The sequence below is a fragment of the Lissotriton vulgaris genome, chromosome 3_1 (genome assembly GCF_964263255.1).
Source record: "Lissotriton vulgaris chromosome 3_1, aLisVul1.2, whole genome shotgun sequence".
NCBI lineage: Eukaryota > Metazoa > Chordata > Amphibia > Caudata > Salamandridae > Lissotriton > Lissotriton vulgaris.
In genome coordinates, this window is record NC_141689.1 from 1,108,743,571 (window position 1) to 1,108,764,654 (window position 21,084).

Sequence of the window (21,084 nt, forward strand, 5' to 3'; positions counted from 1 at the left end):
AGACTAAGGGGCTGATTAAGACCAAACTTGCAGTGACGTCGCATTACAAGTGTGGCAGTCCAACTGTCACAGGACCGCCGAAACCGCTGGGGATCCGCGATCCCTCTGTGGTAGTGCGGTGGTCTGGGGCAGTAATATGCTGGCGGTGCCGCTGTGGCATCGCCAAGCTTATTACGACTTTCCAGAACTCCACACTTTTCATCGTGGTGAGCCCAGGATTAAAAGTGGGGCGTACATGAAAGTAAGGCAGTCCTACAGGCCCCCCCGGTGCCCCTGTGCATGGGGGCATATGCTGTGCCCCCTGACAGTATGCACCCCTGTGTCTGCACAACATGGACTGCACAGTCCATGCCATGCAGGAATGGGCTTTGTTGCTGCAGTTCTATGGCTCACATATGAGCCTTAGAACTGCACTACCGGGGGATTACTAAGCACCGGCCACCAGACCACAAGGAAACTCGTAATCTGGGGGCGATGTATGAGGACAGCTTTGGAGGTGTGGAATTGGAGTGCTAGCAGTGCGGCCCACTCCCACACCGCAAAAGTCGTAATCAGGCCCTACATCCAAAGGTAAAACTTTACTACAGGAAGAACCTGTACCTGGTACCCGACCCACATTCCATTGCAGATGGCCTTAAACCTTACCCTTGTCCTGTTCCACTGAAAGCATGACTATGGTTGATTGTTAAAGCTTTTTGCCACTTGTTTAACCTTTAACCTTAAACTTATAAAAAAAATCAGAACTCTGGTTCTAGTGATTTGAGTTTTGTAGGTTTCATGTCATTTTATTTATCAACATTTACTCTATTTTTGTAATCTAGTTTGGGATTTTTCTGTGTTGTGTTTTGACTTTATTACTATTTGAGTACTTCAAAAATACTTTAAACATTGCTTCTTACTTAAGCCTGTCTGCTCTGTACAATAGTTAGCAAAGTTTGAACTCAGGTTAAATTATGCGGTTAATCTGACAAGTACTGCAGTTATATGAGGTGGATACTGTTAGACTTAGCCCTTTTTGCAGGGTCATCCCTGAACTTGTTGCCTTCCTCCTAGTCTTTTTTCTGACCTGGTGTTGGTGGTTTTAGAACTCTGGGCACTTTAGCACTGCTGTCCAGTGTAAAGTGTGTTTGCTCTCTATGGTAAAACATGGTAAGATTGGTCTACACCTGTTTGCGCGTATTTGTAAAGTGGTATCTCAGATACCCAGGGCCAGTAAATTATATGCTACTGGTGGGCTTGCAGCGCTGATTGCGCCACCCACCAAAGTCGCCTTTCAAACCTGTCTCAGGCCTCTGCCATTGCAGGGCCTGCGCTGAGTTTACTGCCGCTTTGACGTGGAACATAAAGTGGGTGCCACGTCTGTGACTCCCCTTTTACTACGTATCAGTCACCCCTAAGGTAGGCCCTAGCTAGCCCTATGGGCAGGGTGCAATGTGGGTAAAAGGTAGGACATGTGCCTTAACTGTGCGACATGTCCTGGTAGTGAAAAACAGCCATTTTGGTTTCTCACTGCTGTGAGGCTGCCCCCTCATAGGAGTGCATTTGGGATTCCCTAATAAGTGTTTCATTGGGAATTTCTGATCTGAGAGGAGTAGCGTGATCAAGTTTGGTATGTTTGGAATAGTGGTAATAAATGCTGCGTAATGATGTTCGCAGCATTATTATCACTATTTTAGAAATGCCACTATTAGAAGATGGCATTTCTTTGTGCTTTTTTTCTGTGGGCTATGTGTCTTAGTGCCTGCCTGACGTGTATTGCATGTCTGGATCTGGAGTGACAGGGGCTGGGGGAGTCAGCGCTAGGCTGAATGGGCCTGATCTGCATTTGGAGTAGTGGGAGGAGTAGAAACTAACCCTGAATAGGTTTGTGCCTGCCTTGTACAATGCTGGCTCCGCCCCCTTGTGGTGTGGCTGGGGCCAGGACCTACTCTGTCAATGCGGACTGTTGTGCACTGTATACAAATGTTGCAGTACCGCAGTAACAGTGGATGAGGGCCTTGGAGGACAGAGTGTCTCATGCCCCGCATGCCGGCATTGAGAGGTACGGAGGCTCGCGGGCTACGGCTGTCCCCAGTGGCGTAACAAAACTTCTGGGGGCCCCTCTGAAAGGTACACAGAGGGGCCCCCACTCCAGATTTAATCCGGAGCTCTCATTCCTGAGTACTGTGCTGAGGGGGCTCTGGTTGTCCCGCTTCGTGCCTTTCCCCCGCAGCCGGACATGCAGCGCTGCAACAAGGAAAACCGGAACAGTCAGGAGAAGCCCCGGTGAGTGGGGCTTGCTGGGGAGCACTAGCCCGAGGTCCCTGTGAAAGGAGCCCCGGGAAGGAGGGCCTCCCAAGGCATTGTTGGTGCCTAAGTGTTGTGTACACAGCTGTACAAACAGATCACGCCAGCTGCAACGTTGGGGAATTTTGCATCTCAGGAGAGACATGGGTGAGTTGCACCCTCGCCCCCCATTTCTGGTACCGGCCTGTTGGATCTGTACCCTGCTGCAGTGGCAGCCTGGTGGCAGATGGAAGCAACAGACTCCTAGAGCTCTGACTTTTATGGACATAGGGCATTCCGGGGAAGCCCAGGAAAAAGGACTTATATTGAAAAAACTTTAGAGCGTATTTTGGAAATAAATGTATTGCTTTCTTCAATATTAAATTGACTGTGTGTGGTTCATTAATGCATGTTGCATCACTGTTCATTCCAATGGATTTAAACAAAGGGCTTTCCCTAAAGCATTTATATTAAAAAGACGGTGCTGTGATGCATCTAGGATTTATGTTAAGGCACATGTGCTCCAAGAGAGTTAAGATCATTGCTGCATAGATACCCATTAGGGTATCTGTGCACTGTATAGAAGATGTCTCTAGTAAGCTGACCACTGAGGCTTTAGATAGACACGGTTTGTGCCACACGCACTTGTGTTCCCTGTCAAAGGGACCAGACCAACTGTTTCAAATCACTAAACATGAAGTACCCCACATCTACATCTACAATATACAGTATGCTTTACCATGTTTCATTCCAGCACTAGAGCTTGTTGCGCTGGGGTGAAAATTCAGCCCTCCATAATGAGAATAGCCGTACATAGGGAAACCGTATCCTAGAGGAAAATGAAAACAAAAAAGAATTAATACCATGCAGATGTGACAGACACACAAATAACCCCCCCTTGTGAGAATAGAAAATGTTTTATCCCACTACCATGAAAGATCCTGATGGACATGCGAAGCGTCGTCCAAAGCTATAGCTAAGTTATGCAGATATGAGTCTGAAGCAGTGTCCCGGGGTGACCATCTGTCTCATCTGGGTCAACCAGAAAATCACTGATACTGGGGAGGAGAATGCGGTCGGGGTCAGCGTTTTTGACATATGGCATAAAGCCTTTTGCTCTATCACTTTAGATGTTGATTCAGGTTGGCAATAAAGATCAGTGAGTAATGAGTGTTTGGTGTCTACATAAAAGTAATTGGTCCTCTGGACCACAGCAGTGGAGACGCAAAAGTGGTAAGTCACTAAGTGGAGCCTTATAACCGCTACAATGTTTGTTACTGTTAATAGAATGTTTGAAAACAGAATGTAAGTTAGAAAGCCAGTGTGGACCCATATCTTTACTTTGTAAAGAAATAACGCTGTATGTTCAACACTTTGTCATGACAACAAATAAAAGAAATGAACGTGCAAGGGCAAACAGGGAATACAACTATCATACAACTATCATAACAGGCAACATCATCCAGCCGGCAGCAACTTTCTGAACAAAAAAATAACTAACTAGCTACTTATTAAAATGTCATCCTATCAGCAAAGTAAATACATCAAACATCACACCGTGGCTGTAGTGTAATAAAGGGATAACTTGATGATATCACTAAAACCAATCATGAAAACAAATTAGTCAAAGTAATCAACCACGAAATGCAGTGTGAATGATGGACAGCCCATCCAAGCACTAGTAAACTATTGGAAACACTTGAAAACTAATCAATGGCTGAATGGGGAAAACTGAAACACCGCTTTTTCTGTCCTGGGCAAGTTAAGGCATGTGAGGAAAATACTTTTTTCTTTTTTACATGGGGTTCCTATTAAATCTCTACCAGGGTTTGGGTGGTTTGATGGGAGGCAATGGTTCAGAATGGCAGAAACTCATTGATCTGATTGTGCTACCTGCCAAAGCTGTGGTTTGAAAACACATGTGAAATCCTGTACTCATGTCGGATCTCATTTCCCCTTCACTTGGTTACTCATTTTCCAGGATACTACCTAAGAAAGGAGTGAGTCGTCATACAAGGACATTTATGGTTGACGCATGACTCAAAACATCTTTGGATCTTACCACCCCCAGCGCTGGCGCCAGCCCCTCCTCCGCTGCCAAACATGCCGCTTCCTCCAGCGCCCGTACTGCCACCTCCATAGCTGTCTGAAAAGTTGGGTATCACCTTCTGCCGCTTCCTCTGCACTTCCTCCTTATCTGAATAAAGTAAAGCAGCAAGAGAAACATAAGGGGGATGTGAACATTAGCAGTCAATCCCCTAGCATTAATGAGGTCACAAAAAATGAACATAAGAAAAATCCTCAGAGGACGATTACTGAGCAAATCTTTCCACAAAATCTGGAATTTGCTCCCCCAAAATCAGGAACTTGCTCCCACCCAAGCTGAGATTAGTCCCAGAGGCCATTCCTTCCAGGAAACAGATACAACATTTAAACTTCTAAGAATACCTCACTAATGAAGCCAGGCAGTCAGATTGAATATGAAGATCGGCAGATCTATTACACTAGAATACAGCTACTTTTAAGTACAAATCTAAATTAATTATTTCAAATAATTCATCAGGATACCTGTGATTTATTTAACTAAGATGGAATGCCAAGGAATGGGGACATTCTTAGATGACAGATGAATATTTCACACCTATATCATATTGTCAAAATACACATTTCACTACCCCCTCAATCTGACCAAAGATGAAAGATCAACTCCAACAAGCCTAAAGATCTGCTGAGGAAAAGTGATTTATACTCTGATCATGAGGGGAGTGAGTTGATGTTGGACTTAATATTATAAGCTTTTGGGATGAGATTAAGAATATGCCATTTAATTGAATTACTTACGTAACTACACAGTCTACAGTATTATTACCATGTTTAGTGAAAAAAGGGAAATGCTGTTCAGCAAGCATCATAACCTGTAAGTAGTGAATTTTAACTCATTCGCAAATATGTGTCTAGGAAACTGATGGCACAATACTAAAGGTAATAAGCAAACGGCATCTTTAGATCTAAGGGAAAGGGAGATGAATCTGCTTTAGCCAGTTCTGGCAAGCACAGCAGGTAGCAGCGCAAGACGCCCACAATCTTTCAATGTGGCCTTGGTGGTTAGGAAATGAATCCAACAGTCATAGACACAAGCAATCCCAAATCACATTTCACCAAAAGACATTCACAGCCATTCACTGAAGCAATCTGTAGAAGTAGCATAACAAGTATTTGCAATGCAATAGGTCTCGCAGTTACACGAGTTAAAGCTATTGACATTGTAAATGACAATGCCTTTTATTTATGTTTTTAAAACAAAAACTAATATAAAAGGCATTGTTATTTGCAATGTCAATAGCTCAAACTTGCGTAAATGTGAGACCTATTGCATTGCAAATGCTTGTTATGCTGGTTACCAGTGCCCTGTTCCCTTGGACAGTGGGATCACCTCTCTAGTTTCATTATTACTATTAAAACCACCAATTAAAATGAGAATTCTAATTGAAGTTCTACACAACAGGTAATTCTGCAGAAAGGCCAACTACGGTATGGACATTCCACTAATACCATGCTAACGTCTTAGAGCAGCTGCATGTGCGTTTATCCGTGTGTGAGCTGTTTGTACAGCAGCTCCCGTCGCGCGCCGAACTCCGCTGCGGCACGCGGTGCACCTGTTACCTTAGGCATACACGAATGTATACCTCCTTCTTTGACGGACCCCCTCACACCTCTGTTGAATGAATCATTACTCCTACTATGTTGAGCGCGGCTTTCCCCTGACGTCAACACTGGCTGGGACTGGTGCTGGCGAGGCTCCCGGGCCGGCGATGGTGAGGTTTATTTGACACAGCGCTTCACTCCTTTTCTGGGCCAGCGGCGGTGAATGTACTCGACACAGCGAACCCAGTATTCTGTCCTATGCTGGCAATGTAGTTTTCACAAAAGACACCCGCTGTGCGCCGACACGCGCACCGAGCCGTAGAGGCGATCCGTGGGGTCAATTAGGCACCGACAAAGCAGTCTTCGCGAAGGACGCTAGCGAGGCTCAGGTTAAACAATGCAGCCAAGGGTCCAGTTCAAATTTTCTTTTTTCGCCCTGATTTCTCAATGAATTAGTGCTCTAGGAGCTTACAGGAGGACTGTAACGCGGCCGTTGCCACTTGTGTTTCGCGGCTCCCGCCGCGAGGATTGGAACGCGGCCGTTGCCACTTGTGTTTCGCGGCTACTGCCGCGAGGATTGGAACGCGGCTGTAGCAGCTTATGTTTTCGCGACTCCCGCCGCGAGGATTGGAATGTGGCTGTAGCCGCTTGTATTTTGCGGCTCCCGCCGCGAGGACTTGAGCGCGGCTGAAGCAGTCTGGGATACACTGCAGCCGCCGGAGGGAATTCAACGGTGGAGCACGCAGGGGAAGCATTTTATCCGGGCCGTCGCTGTAGGTGGAGGAGGGGAAAACGGCCCGAGTTGCCGATTGTGTTGGAGAGGTAGGGCACTTGGTGTGAGACGTCGTGGATTGCAAGCAGTGGGGTGAAGGAGCCGTGACTGCTGGGAACAGTAACTCGAAGGGGTGTCTTTTTGTATTTGGAACTTGAGAAGGGCTTCCAGTCACCTCGTTTTGCCAGCCTTGCTTCGGGGAAGTTGGGCTTTTAGATCCCCTCTCCCGCCGCCGCCGCCCCTTTACACCTGCGGTCGCCGAGAGGAGGAGGAGGAGGACTATGGGTCCCAGGCTCCTTTGAGGCGGAAGCCGCAGCTGCAATTTCCGCGCCCGGAGGCGCCTTAAATTACAGCGCAGCTCCCGCATTGCAGGAACGCGCGCGGGACGAGCCGGGTGAAGCCCGGGCCAAGGGCGGGCCCGTCAGAGGCCGAAGGAGGCTGGGCTGGGCCACCCCCTTAACATCCTGCCACCTTCTCATGGAAATATTTCATACTCAAAGGTACTTTTAAATCCACTACATCTTGGACAATTGATTTAATCATTCCATAATTTTGCAGTAGGACTGCTAATTCCAAAAAATCATTTTTGTTCTAAGACCTTTGTGAATATTGTGGGGTGGAAGTAATAAGCATAGTGCATTGTGGGTCCTTCCAATATTATTGTACCAATGAGCGATAAGGGCAACATTTCCAAGCCTGCTTCCTCTGGCCCCAGGACTAGGCACCAGGCTGCCACGGCACAACCTCTCCCAAGCCTCACTGCCATCGACAAGATGCTACAGAAGACGATTGGGGTTGTGGCATCTGCAATAGAGAATACGGAGAGGCGACTATCTATTACTCCGGCTATTCCCCCTCTGTAGTCTGTTGGGGATTTTTCTGCTGTCACTGTTAATCCCCCTGACTTCAGTTCTTCCCTAATGTGCTCTTTTGCGGAGTTGCCCTGTGCACAAATTCGACATGATGTAATTGACATCCCAGAGGTTGCTAACTCCCCTCCCCATTCTGTAGCCAGAAAAGCTCCTAAATCCCGCTTGAGGAGTAAGAAAGGGAACAATAAAAAACTAGCTAATAGAATTACAACTCCGACTGATGGTGTGCAGGTTGCTGCTGGCCCTTCTCCGCACACTCTGGGAACTCCTGTTTGGGTCACACACCTCTTATCTGATTTTGAAGCTCACATAGAACAGATCATTGTCTCCCACTTTAAACCATTGACATCTAGGCTTGATAGATTGATCTCTACGATTAATAATTCAGGCCTAGGGAGACTACAGCTGATCAGTCCATCAGGGAATCCTATCACTGTTAAGCCCATTCTTATTTCCAACCCTAAAATTCCACCAGTCGGTAAGAATATACCAGCTGTACCGGCTCAGGTAGTTGCAAATTCTACCCCTGACTGTTTTACCTCCGCCTAGGGCGGGAATAGTAGATGTTGGAAAAAGCACCGTTCCAAGGCGGTCCGCTGAAAACAGACCGTACTTATCTAACCGACAATCCCGAGCTAGTAGAAATTGTTTGTAGGAGGGGATTCTATCAGTTTTGCCCACCCTTGATCTCCCTCCAGAGTCCATACCGTATTTTGTGGTCCTTGTTGGGGTCCCCCCATTAAGTCAGGGAAAAAGTGAGGACCACTTTGAATTAAAAAACGAATGCATACAATGGCTTAACTCAAATAGGCCTCTCCCTTCTAACACTTCTGGCGAAATACTCTGTGTAAGAAGGGTAGACTGGATTGGGACTGGGCCTAAAACTATCGCAGGAAACTGTGTTGTGATCAATTTTAGGAGCACCCGTGCAGTAGAATAAATCTGCAGCAGGTCGCCATCTTGGGCAAACACCCAAATTTTCTCCCTGCACTTATCATATTTCTACCCCACCCCCCATCGGAGTTTTGGACAGAATAGAGGTATGAGACAGGAGGTGGTCCAGAACATTTTACCACCAAAAACTCAACAGGGAATAACATCTTGGGAGCCGTATCCCCCCTTACTTTCACAATTCCCACAAAGGAATAGGTATAGCATGCTGGAACTGGTTGATTGACGCCCTGTGTGGCAGAGTTCCTTACCCCAAGTATGTAGTAGTCTGAGTATGTTAACAGGGCTATCGGTGGGTATTGGTGACAGTAGCATCCCGCAGAAGCTATTAAATACTAGTGCAGATGGTACAGAGCTAATCCCTGGCGGGAGGAATAGGAATAAGGGAGTCATAACAGCTGTCCCGGTAATGAACCAGAAGGTGATACAATTGCTCTCTTGGAACATCGCGGGGCTACAAAAAAAATTGGTCATACCTGATTGGAATAACTTCATTGACAAATTTGACATCTGCATGTTCCAAGAGACATGGAGCATGTTCCCTATATACAAATCTGGGTATTCTACTTTTTACTCCCCCGCAACAAGCTCTGGGAAGGGTAGACCAGCAGGGGGCCTCCATGTCTGGATCAAGATTGCATTAAACTGGGACATCACCGACCACAAATCGTTGACTGAGGACATTCTACATCTGTCAATCCAAGGGCAAGATAAGGACGGCAAGATAGACCTATATAATGTCTATGCAAGAGGGTTCGCTGGGGCCCAAATGTCTAACACAATAGCAGCCCTAGAGGTAGAAATAGCGAACAGTTCCCCGCTTTCTAAAACCATCATAGGAGATGATTTGATTTTAATTGCACCTTTGAACCTCTGAGTAGGGAAGATTGCATGGGAATAGAGGAGGAAGATACTAGATGGTCCATACCTGCTTTGACGTTAGCACCTATTAGAAAATGGTCCCGAGGGCAATTCAGATCAATGCCCTGACCCTGGAACATAACCTGAGAGCGCTAAATGACAGGAAAAGATCTGATCCAGATGGGGCAAATACCTTTAATAGGCTTAATGGTCCGTCACAAATAGATTACATTTTATTAGACATCAACCTGTGGTGAGATTTAATTGTTATGGAGGTAAAACCGTCGCAGGATAGTGATCATAACCCCTTGTGCATGAAGTTATGGTGGGACACAAAAAATGATAACAGAACCAAAGCCCCTTTAATGCAAACTAAGGAGGTTGTTCCTTTCAATTCCAACCGTCAGCTGAAATGGGATAGGGTTCAATCCCAGGAAGGGAACCTAAGCAAGATTAGCGAGCACTTAGCATAGACGATTGCAGACCTAGAGCAAATTGCAGCGATAACAGAAAGTTCTCAGGGCCTTTCCTTCCCCGTAGTTTATAAAAACGCAATAGTGAAAGTGGGCCAATATTTCATTATACAGGGTAGTAGTGGCAGACGGAATCAGTCCCAGGTAAAATCAAGCAACCCCTGGTATACGGCTCACTGTAGAGGCAGAAGGAAGGCGCTAACAGCAGCCTTACTCAAAAAAAGAATCCTTCACTAGTTAGAACGGCTAGAAAGGATTATGCTAGGTCATTAGTGTTAGCTAAACGCGAATGGGAAGAACAACACTGGCAGGATCTTAAATCCGCATCCCAGAGGAAGAACTCCTTCCTATTCTGGGATTTAATCAATGAAGCCAGGAGAGGGAGATCGGAACCCATCACTAATCACATAACGGAACAACAATGGCACTCACATTTTTATGATCTGTACTGTGGTGCAGTGGAGCCATGCCCTCCACACTTAGTATTGGATAGTGATGGTAGAGTCCTTATGGTTCTCGAAGCCCCCTTTTCCACTACCGAGGTAAAAACGGCTATCAAACATCTGTCCCCGGGAATGGCGGCAGGTCCCGACGGGCTACCTGGGGATCTCCTCTTAAATGACCCTGCAACCTGGGCAAACCTCATCGCCCTAATAATGAACCTGATTTCAAGGGGCCATCCACTTTCGGACTCTTGGAAGGAGGCGGAGGAGGTAACCGTGTACAAAAAGGGGGCGAGAGATGACCCTGCCAACTACAGATCTATCAGTCTGATAGACGTGGTCCAGAAGGTGGTTGGCAGGGTCATTATCTCTAGGGTAGGGTCTTGGATAGAAGAGGAGAATATCCTTTCTTATTTTCAAGCGGGATTTAGGCAGAAGGTGGGCACGATGGATCAGGTCTTCCGATTCTTCGCTATTTATTGGAAGGCCGTGACCATCGGGAATGGCAGCCTGTACTTGCCGTTTATAGACCTTAAAACAGCCTTTGATCTAGTGCCACGCTCTAGATTATGGAATGTATTACAAAAGATGGGCCTTCCCATCACCCTTCTTGAATTTATCAAGAAATTACATGAGGGGAATTATGCAAGGATTAGATGGGGTACTCAGGGCCAGTTGACAGAGAGGGTGGCCGTGAGGAGAGGAGTCCGCCAGGGATGTGCAATGGCGCCGACTTTGTTCTCCCTCTTTGTGAATGGGGTGGTGGACCATCTGAGGGAGGACTCAGCCGATGCCCCATCCCTGGCGGGGGAAAAAACACCCACCGTGCTCTTTGTGGATGACACCATCCTGATTTCTAAAACCCCCTCCGGACTCCAAAAGCTGTTGGATCGCTTTAGCTCGTTTTGTGAGGATAGAGGTCTTACTAACTATCAACACTACCAAGACGAAGCTTATGGCCATCTCGCCTTCAAAAAGATTTAAGAACAATGCCTCCCTTAATGGTACCCCACTGGAGCTGGTAGACTCATTCGACTATTTGGGGGTAAGGGTTAATAGTAGGATGACTTGGAAGGATCATTTGGCTAAAATGCTTTTAAATCACAAACGAGTTTCAGGAGCGATCCTACGGGAACAGCGAGAGTCTATGAGAAAACCTGTAGCCCCGGCTCTCGCGGTGTATGAAGGTCAAGCGCTGCCTTTGGCAGTCTATGGATCTGAACTGTGGGGGTTCAAGAATGCAACCGAGCTAGAGACATCAGAAAATAAGTTCCTGAGAGAATTGGTTTCACTCCCCATCTCTACTCCGGTAATACCCCTACGGCAAGATATGGGTAGACGCTCTCTGAAAGACATAATTTGTCAGCGCCCGCTACTCTTCTGGGTACGTCTTAGAAGGACCCCAGAACTTTCAAACTATGCGGCTGTCTTTTTTTTTTCCTTTCTTTCTTTTTTTTATATCCTCATTAGCCTTTTCGCCACCTATTTCTAACCATACGATACCGCCCATGGGCTTTTAACTCATATACCAGCTTTGTAAACAACGGCACATGCAATGCTACTTCGAACATGGCTTCTTTTGTGCACACCGGCCCAAGTTCAAAAGTAGACACTACTGCCTTGTCAATTCCATTTCCTGACAATGAGGAAAAAGAAACCGCCGGTGAGATAGGCCAAGACCTTAATCATTGGATTATTATTGGTATGTCGCCTTCACCCTACCCTAAATTCCCTCCCTCACCCAAAGTGTGTCAAAAATAGTGTCCAAAATTTACGCTTCTTCAGTGTATCTATTTTAGCAGTATGTCTCATGGCTCGTACCCAATCCAAAATCGTTGGAGATAGGGGAGACACCCATAATTTACAAATCTCCCTCCAGGCTAGGAGAATCCCATAAAAAAACAGTTTAGCTCTGTCATCCATATCTTTACTCTGCAAATTATATCTTCCAGTTATGATTAGCTCGGGGCTTACCTCAATCTTTTGATCAGCAGCTTGTGATAAACAGTTACACTATGCGGCTGTCTTGGATGAACTAATCTTACTCAACTCGGGTAATAAGATTAAGTGGCTGAGTAACCTTAGACAGCTGGTTTTAAAACTAGGTTTGAATGAAATATGGGCTAGCCAAACTCCACCCCCAAAGCAAGTAATGAAGAAACTATATTGGGACTGGATACAGGAGGAGGACTTGTGTAGAGGCAAAAGGGGTACCCTTACAGAGCGGTTCCTAGAGTTTAAACCCGTAAGGAAACTCAAACCGTTCCTTGACTTTATACAAAAACCCCTGGACAGATCACTTTATTTAAAACTAAGGTTCGGGACCCTCCTGGTGAATGAAATTACTGCAGGGTGGAAAAAGCCAAGTTCCCCGGTAATATCCTGCCCTGGGTGTGCAGCGCCTAAGGAGTCCGTGGCTCATCTCCTCTTTGCATGCCCAGCATATAGGGGTGCAAGGAAGACATGGTTAAAACCAATATGTAAGGAGCTAGGCCTTAGGTGTCATAAGATGGCCTTGCATGTTTTCACCACCGATACGTCTTTCCTAGTTATGGCTGTGGGGTAGCAAAATTCCTGGGCAGCGCCTGGCAGACTCGCCTGCGTAGGATAAAGCAATCTCCCCCATAGATGATTTTATATGGATTATGCTATGCTGCTTTTATGTGATTTTTAATTTCTGTTTTTATTGTATATACTATTTTTAAAGTAATACTTTTGTATTTTTAACGCACAATTGTATGTAAGAATGGATTGGTGGTTCTTTTTATACTGTAAAGGATGTGTACACTTTTATGATAACATTTTATCGAATAAAGTACATACATACATACATACATTTCACCAAAAGACATTCACAGCCATTCACTGAAGCAATCTGTAGAAGTAGAATAACAAGTATTTGCAATGCAATAGGTCTCGCAGTTACACGAGTTAAAGCTATTGACATTGTAAATGACAATGCCTTTTATTTATGTTTTTAAAACAAAAACTAATATAAAAGGCATTGTTATTTGCAATGTCAATAGCTCAAACTTGCGTAAATGTGAGACCTATTGCATTGCAAATGCTTGTTATGCTGGTTACCAGTGCCCTGTTCCCTTGGACAGTGGGATCACCTCTCTAGTTTCATTATTACTATTTTAATAGTAATAACAATTAAAATGAGAATTCTAATTGAAGTTCTACACATAACTGGTAATTCTGCAGAAAGGCCAACTACGGTATGGACATTCCACTAATACCATGCTAACGTCTTAGAGCAGCTGCATGTGCGTATATGAGCTGTTTGTAAAGCAGCTCCTGTCGCGCGCCGAACTCCGCTGCGGCACGCGGTGCACCTGTTACCTTAGGCATACACATATTTGTCCTTTAACGATGTAAACATATCCGGCATTCTTGGGCTCGGTGGCTCCAGTCCCGTGTCAGACCGCACTGCGAGGAATGGGCTTTGTCTTCCCTTAAAACATGATGTTTTCTGGTTAGCCCGGCCTTCAGACTGACGCCTGAGGTGGTTTCCTTCTCTTGTGGTATGCCAAATGTTTAGTTTGCTCTGCCGCACATTTCAAAACATATTGCAGGCACAGGTTTTAATTTACTGTTGAATTTTATGAGAACGTTAACCAACATAGCTAATGAGCAGCATGTTAAGTAAAGGGGCAGCCGAGGGACGAGAACCAACGATGTTATTCTTTCACACGACAGGGTGAGTCAAAATATATTAAAACAAGTTCCGAAGTGCTGTTTCAAACTGTAAGAATTAATGGAGAGTTCAGCTGCTCTGGCTCCGGGTGAATGCTTGAGTGTCATCAGAGTCCCAGGTACAAATATTAGAGGCACTCATTGTTAAAAATGCAACTTTAACAGACACTTCATAATATTGTCCAGTATTAATGCGGAAGACGCCCACTAGGGAAAACACAGCTCGAATGTACATTTCATCTTGTTTGAAAGTAAAAAGGAGAGCATTAGTGGGGTGGGGGTGTTTGCATACATTACAGAGAGGGGAGGGGGCTTGGGGGGTTTAAAATCACTATGGAGAGCAGGAGGGGATGTTTAAAAACATAACGGAGAACAGGAGGGTGGTTGGGGTTTAAAACAAAGTAGGGAGTTGGGAGGGTTGAACACACATCGGAGAGTGGGAGGGGGTGGGTCAAAACACAACAGAAGAGAGACTCACACTTGCAAAAGTATATTAAACAAGTGCGTTGTCCCTGAAGTGGTGCGGCGCTTAGATTAAAGTTATAAAGCAAAAAAACAAAACAAACAGAAGGATCAAACACTAATACTGCTTGCACTGAATAGAAAAGGAATGTGGACATGGGAGGGGGGCGGCAACAGGACAGCAACAGAAAGGGCGCTTAGAGTAAAGTTAACAATAAAAAACACAGGGATCAAACCTTAACACTGCTTCCCTCCTGGTACTGTAAAATATTTAGCCCATGAAGCCGTCAGGAATGCAGCGGGGGCATTGTCTCAGCGCGCGAAACTGAAAGCGTGGTGGGAGTGCACGACACGCCGTGAGCGTGCACATTGGCTGTCCCGGCACACGCTGAGGATAGCCGGAGAAGACACGCCGTCTCTCTGCGCTGAGGCTCCGAGTGTGAATCGGAGGCTGAACTCCCCTTGAGCCTGACACGCTCCTACGGAAGCACGGCCAGCGTGACGGCGGCCGCCTGGGCTGAGAGGTACACTGAGAACCCTGTGAGCTCTGGGGACACGCTGCCGGGCATCACGATGAAGCATGGCGGAACGACGGTAAGGAATGCGGGGAGACAGTAGCTGTTGGCAGATGGCGCATGGCTGGCTGACACTGGAGGGTGTGCAAGGAGAGCTGGGGATTGTTTACTTACACACTAACCACACATGTTCACGTAAGTGCTGCGCGCACAGACAAGAGATGTGCTTGCGTATGGTGCTAGCAGGAGTTGTAATAACACCGCAAGCCGTACGCATGCACAGCTCATGTCTTTTACGCGTGTGCACCTATCCTGTCCCACATGCTAAGCAAGTCGGCAACAATAGATCTCGCCTACGCGAGCAGCACATGGCGCTGCATTTCTAGGCGAGACCTAAAAACCACACGAAAAGTTATTAGCTAACAAATTGATCCAAGGATTTAAGACTATGCAGTAGAAAAATGGGTATAGACATCACAGGTGAAGTCATTGCATTTCAAAATGAGTACCTTTGTGTAACAGTAAGAGGTGTTGATATGGAGAAAAAATACCCATAGCAAGTTATGTTTGTGCTTTAAAGTAACCAAAAAAACCTTCTTGCTACACCAAATTGAATAATAACAAAATGGCCTATTAGAAAAAATAAGGGAACAAAAATAATTCTTAGGATGCATTTGGTTCAGATTTCAATGACTACAAATACTTCTGTGAGGCATACAGTACATAAGTACATCCCCAAAGGATTCTACGGTTTAACGTTGTAAACTATCTAATGTTCATCTAGTCTTCAACTAGTCCTAACTATGTGTAAAAAACAGACATATTTCACTTTGTCAATATTTATTGAGCAAAGGCATCAGCCAACATTCAGAGGCATTGAGTGAAAAGGTAGGTGCACCCTTGGTGCTTCCATACCACTCAACGGAGGTAATTAGAATCAGGAGTTGTCAAACAACTACACATGATTTCTTGGCCATCAAGACGTTCAACCATTCGTACATAAAATCAGAAACTTTGGGAGTTGTTTTTGTCTTGGACATTTGCGTTGGAGTAAGACATTATGGCTAGATTGATTTCGATCTCAGAGAAAGAATTGTTGCTGCTCATCCTACTGTATACGGTTATAAAGCCATTTCCAAACAAAATGAAGTCTAGTCAGAAAGAGTATTTGCAAACAGAGAATATACAAAGTGGTTGCCAATCATCTGAGAATGGAGCGGCCCCAGCAAATTATCCCAAAGATCAGATCAAATGATGCGCACAGCGAGCACAACACTTTTGTGTACTCCCAGAACATGTTAGAGTTAATGTTTCGGCAATTATCCCTTTTCTCCAAACACACTATTAGTGCACAGCTAATGTTTGTAAAACAGCATCTGAAGGAAACACAAGACGTCTGGAAAAATGTTGTCAGAGTACTAAAAGTAGATTTGGCTGGAATGCACAACAACAAAGTTGCTGAAAACCAAACCCCACCTATCACTATGAGTTTCTCACCAACCATCAAGCATGGGGCTGGAGAGGTGATGATTTGAGCTTCTTTTGGAGAAGCAGTACCTGGAACACTCACAATCATTGAGCCCACCATGAATTACTCTACACAGGCCCATTCCATAGAAACATGTGAGACCATCTGTTCAACAGCTAAAGCTTCGTCACAAGTGGATCATGCAACAAGACACTGTTCTAAAACACACCAATGAAGCTATGATGCAGTGGTTGAAAAGATTCAGGACTTTGGAATGGCCAGGTAATAGTTCAGATCTCAACTCCACTGACAGGCTGTGGTGGGAACTAAAGACAGATGTGCATACATTAATGCCTTCAAATATGACCAAGCTTAAACAGATTGGTATGTGTGACAGGAATCCTCCCAGGTAATGTGAGAGTCTTACAGGAAACGTGTACTTTAAATTACTGCTGCTAAAGAGTGCTGCACACGCTCCTTGATTGTGGGGTGTGCTCACTTTCACACAAGGCTGCAGATTATTGAATTGTTTTTTGTAAAATGAGAAAGTGAAATGTGTATGTGTTATTTATCGCCTTATGTTAGAATTAGCTACTGATGACGACTAGATTAAAGACAGACAAGTCTTAATATGCAATATGCCTTAGTATGTAATATTTGTTAGAAAAGTTGAAGAATTCCACCTTAGGTGGTCGTGTGCACTCTTCAACTTAGACCGTTAGGTCCTCCGCAAATTATTTCTTTCTTAAATCATTCACAAGAAAATATATCCAATGTTCATCAGTTTTCGTTATTTATTTTTCAATCATAATATAAACTCCATGATTTGGTAAATCAATTATATTTCATCACTTCCTATGAACCCAATGCATTTCGGGTCAGGGACCCTTCCTCAGGGGTCTGTACCTGGAGAAAACAAGGAATTTTTGAGCCAACCTCGTAAATAAAATCAATCGATATAAACAAATAACCTAAAATATGCACATATACATTAGAAATGAATTGTTATCTACCCTGTTGTGATCGCTAAATCAGATTGCATATGTTATCTCGATAGCCTAAACGAAAAGACTAAAGCGGCAAGAGTCTTTCATCAAAACTACGAGTGAATCCAATACAATAAAATAAATGTCGACACCCTGCGCTATTCTTAACGTTCTATTCAAGTCTTTAACGTGTGCACATTACAATTCCTCCTGAAGTTATTTCAAAACAAAATATAACGTAGCTTGCAACTTGATCATGATTGTTTGTACTTACGGAAGTGCAGTTCCACACAAACATCTTCGTTCGACCAATCGTAAACACGCTAATAGTTTACTGCGTGTGTTAGCCTTAAAACAATGCGTTAATTGGATTACGGGGGTCACGTGATCGCAACCAGTTTTAAACGTAGGAAATCGACTGTTAGCATCTAAAATTGTAAATGCAGTGGTCACAATATTACTGTGTAACCGCATAGAGTAACGAAAGTCATGATTGTATATCGAAGCCATAAAACGAAAAAATTAAATAAAAGTGAAAAAATAAACAATGAACAAATGTGCACAATCTCACAAATTACTATACATGAAACTTAAATAAAAATTAAAAATTAAAATACAAATGTCATATTGACATCTAAATTCTCTGCAAATATAGTTCAGCACATGAAAAAAAGTACATCAAAAATATCGCGGTGTCGGCCATCTTGGTATGGGATAATGTGAATGAATGGTGTGCAGAATCAAAGAAACATTCTCAACTAGTAGTTACAGAAAACATGATAATTCGATCCTATCATTTAATCCTTGAGGCTGTAGACTGCCCATCTTCCGAATCCAGTAGTATTCTGATCTAAGTCTTTTTTCGTGAGCTGAAACAGCCCAGACAGTAAAAAATCACCCATAGAAAAGTCCCTGCAGATCTGCAACTCGAAGCCCAGTCCGACTCTCAGCAAGGCTGACTTACCTTTGATTTCTGGATAATACAGAAAGGGTTTTGGATCACTTGTTTCCAGGTCAGACTTTCTTCGCAGTTGCACAAACACAGACGCAGGTTTTGTGATATTGACATCTCTGTATTTGGGTGTTTTGAAGACGATCGCAAACTGAAATGAAAGCAAGAACAAACGCTTCTAAGAGGATGGATTAAGGTGCTGCTCGCCTACCTTCTGTTAAGAAAGCGCAGATGGTGGCAAGCTCCTGGCCATTTTATAGGTTTGTAACACGTTAGAATCGACTCTATACAGAGTATCTCTGCGCACAGGAGAAAAAAAGAGAGAGAGAGAAAGAAAAAGACTAGCATCATCAGTTTAGCATATAGTTCAGTTCAGTATGGACATAGGTTCATAGACTAAGTCTGAAATAAAAATGTTTTAAGTTTTTTTCTAAATTTTAAATGTTCTGGACATTGCCTAAGCTCAAGAGGAAGTTTATTCCACCAGGTGGGTCCGACAACCGATAAAGCTTTGCCCCCTTGCCTGACCTTCTTTGTGGTTGGTACTCTCAATAAAAGTTGGCTGCTTGACCTGAGAGATCGGGTAGGATTATATGGGATGAATTTACCCTTCCAATAGGAAGGCCCACATCCATGTAGGCTCTTGTGGATCAGGCAACAAGTCTTAAAATTGATCCTCTTATGGACTGAGAGCCAATGTAATTTATCCAGGAGGGGTTTCGAAGGCGTTCTTGGAGGGGCGTTCAATACTAGCCTTGCTGCAGCATGAGTATGAGACTTTAAATAATGAGCTACACCAAGGAAATGATCCGAAGTCAAGCATCAAGACTTAGAACAGCATAATTTCTTACACCAAGCTCGCACCTCGAATCTTGCACCTGAGCAGGAAGTCCAAAAGGCTTGAGCCTTCTTTCTCTCTTAGACCTCCACCCATCCCCACCTATAAACACGATCCCACATTGAACCCTATCCCACAGTTTCTAGGCTTGACGTGCAGTGGCACTTGCACCAACCATGGCTAACATAAGGCACACTGTCCATACTCCAAGTCGCTCAGGATCGTTTTTCTTCAGCTATTGACTTATTCTACTCGGGAGCCATCCATTGTTGGCCGGACACATTGTGACTCACATCTTGGATCAGCCCACAGGAGTATTGCTCTCCCCTTCTTTCGAATGGCTGTTTGGGTGCATCCTTCCACCTCGGATGGAATGCATGAGGAACTATTGAACATCAATCGTCACACTGTCTCATTCACTTTATCTCCAATGAGAATTCTATGTGGCAAGCAAACCTTGCACTTTTTCCCCTGATCAACCAAACAAAAAGGCTTGGCTTTAAAGCAATAAAAAGTATGCGTGTATGCAATGCAGACCAATAAAACTGGTACATACTAAAAGCATTATCATAACAAGAACAGACCTAATAGCTTTGCCAATGCTTTTTAGGTCTCGGACTAGCGTCCCACGCAGTGGGCGGAGTCACAGATTTTATGTTTTTGCAGTATGGGGGCTTGAACTCGCCCCTCTTTTCCATTGGCTGGCCTCGTAAATGCTGGCCAGCCATTGGAGGAGAGGGGCGTCACTCAGTTCAGGCCCTGCCTTGACGCGATTCGGGGGCGTTTTTCTCTCTTTTTTTTAAGCACCGCCCCTTTTCTAGTGGTGGCCGTTACACTCTCCCTCTCGCCGAGGTCCCAGTCTATTCCTCCTGTAATGTACCTTTTGCTACCTCTTGTATTTTGTTTGCTCACAAATGTCACTTTTGCCTCATGTAACTTAACGTCTGCTTTTGTAACGTGTTCACTCCTATCGTAATCTTCTTGTTGTATACCTGTACCCGGGTTACCATTCTAGTTGTTCTTCATACTTTCCCTCATGTAACTCTATGGTTTCTTCGAATTGGCTAATAATCAATTACATCACCGTTCCCTCATGAATAGCATTGCTGTAATTGACCTAGAGCATTCCTGCCCCAGCTGTTCATTCTCCGGCACCGCTTGCGGGCCTTTGTAATAATACTTATCTAAAACGTAACACGTGTCCGTGTCTTAATTAACCCTGACACATCACTTCTCATGGATCATTTCTGTTCCTATTGTGAAAGCGCTCTGACCGTCTGCAGTGACCTGAAGGGGCCGCCGCGCTGCCCGCGGCGACCCGGAAGTGCTTCCCTCCAGGACCCGGATCCAGACTGGGGTTTTCCTTTTTAACAGCAATTGCTGGACGTGTGTGCGACTAATTACCTGCGCCATCCTGTCAGAGCAACAGACAGAGCACCACTCTGAAGAGCCCAGATGCCCCCAGGAAGCTCCATAGCCAGAGAAGTCCCTCTGGGTCAGGCCTCGCAGTCCAGCCGTTTCCCGAACTTTTTTCCGCACCAGAATCGGAGCACTGCTCCGTGTACTCCGTTCGGCCCAAAAAAGCACACAGGAGAGGAATGCATGCAGGCAGAATAATTAAAGTTCCAGGCCGGGAGAAAATGTTGCAGGAGAAAAGGAGCCGATAAAATTAAGAACCAGCTCTAATTAAAACCACCGGACACAAAAGAACAGGGGATGTGAAGGGGGCATAACATTTTTTTATGGGTGTGTCTACGAGGCACAAGGGTCTCACTGCGTAATGGAAATAAGCGAGAGGAACGAGGTAATGCCATACACCGATATTGCAGGTGCATTTGTTGCGCATGCATTTCTTTTGTGCTGTCGTACCAGACACTTTCGC

The 21,084-nt window shown here is 44.8% G+C and overlaps 1 protein-coding gene across 3 annotated transcripts in view; it reads right to left on the reverse strand.

The window, feature by feature from the left end:
• The window catches only part of NFKB1 (nuclear factor kappa B subunit 1), a 398,216-nt gene that overhangs the window by 138,037 nt on the left and 239,095 nt on the right, over positions 1 to 21,084 (reverse strand). For all 3 annotated transcript variants that reach the window (XM_086961580.1, XM_086961582.1, XM_086961581.1), the window contains exons 11-13: positions 18,377 to 18,515; positions 4,328 to 4,462; positions 3,005 to 3,094 (exon numbers count right to left, since the gene is read on the reverse strand). In XM_086961580.1, coding sequence (XP_086817706.1) covers positions 3,005 to 3,094; positions 4,328 to 4,462; positions 18,377 to 18,515 — 364 coding nt within the window. The remainder of the gene's footprint in view (positions 1 to 3,004; positions 3,095 to 4,327; positions 4,463 to 18,376; positions 18,516 to 21,084) is intronic.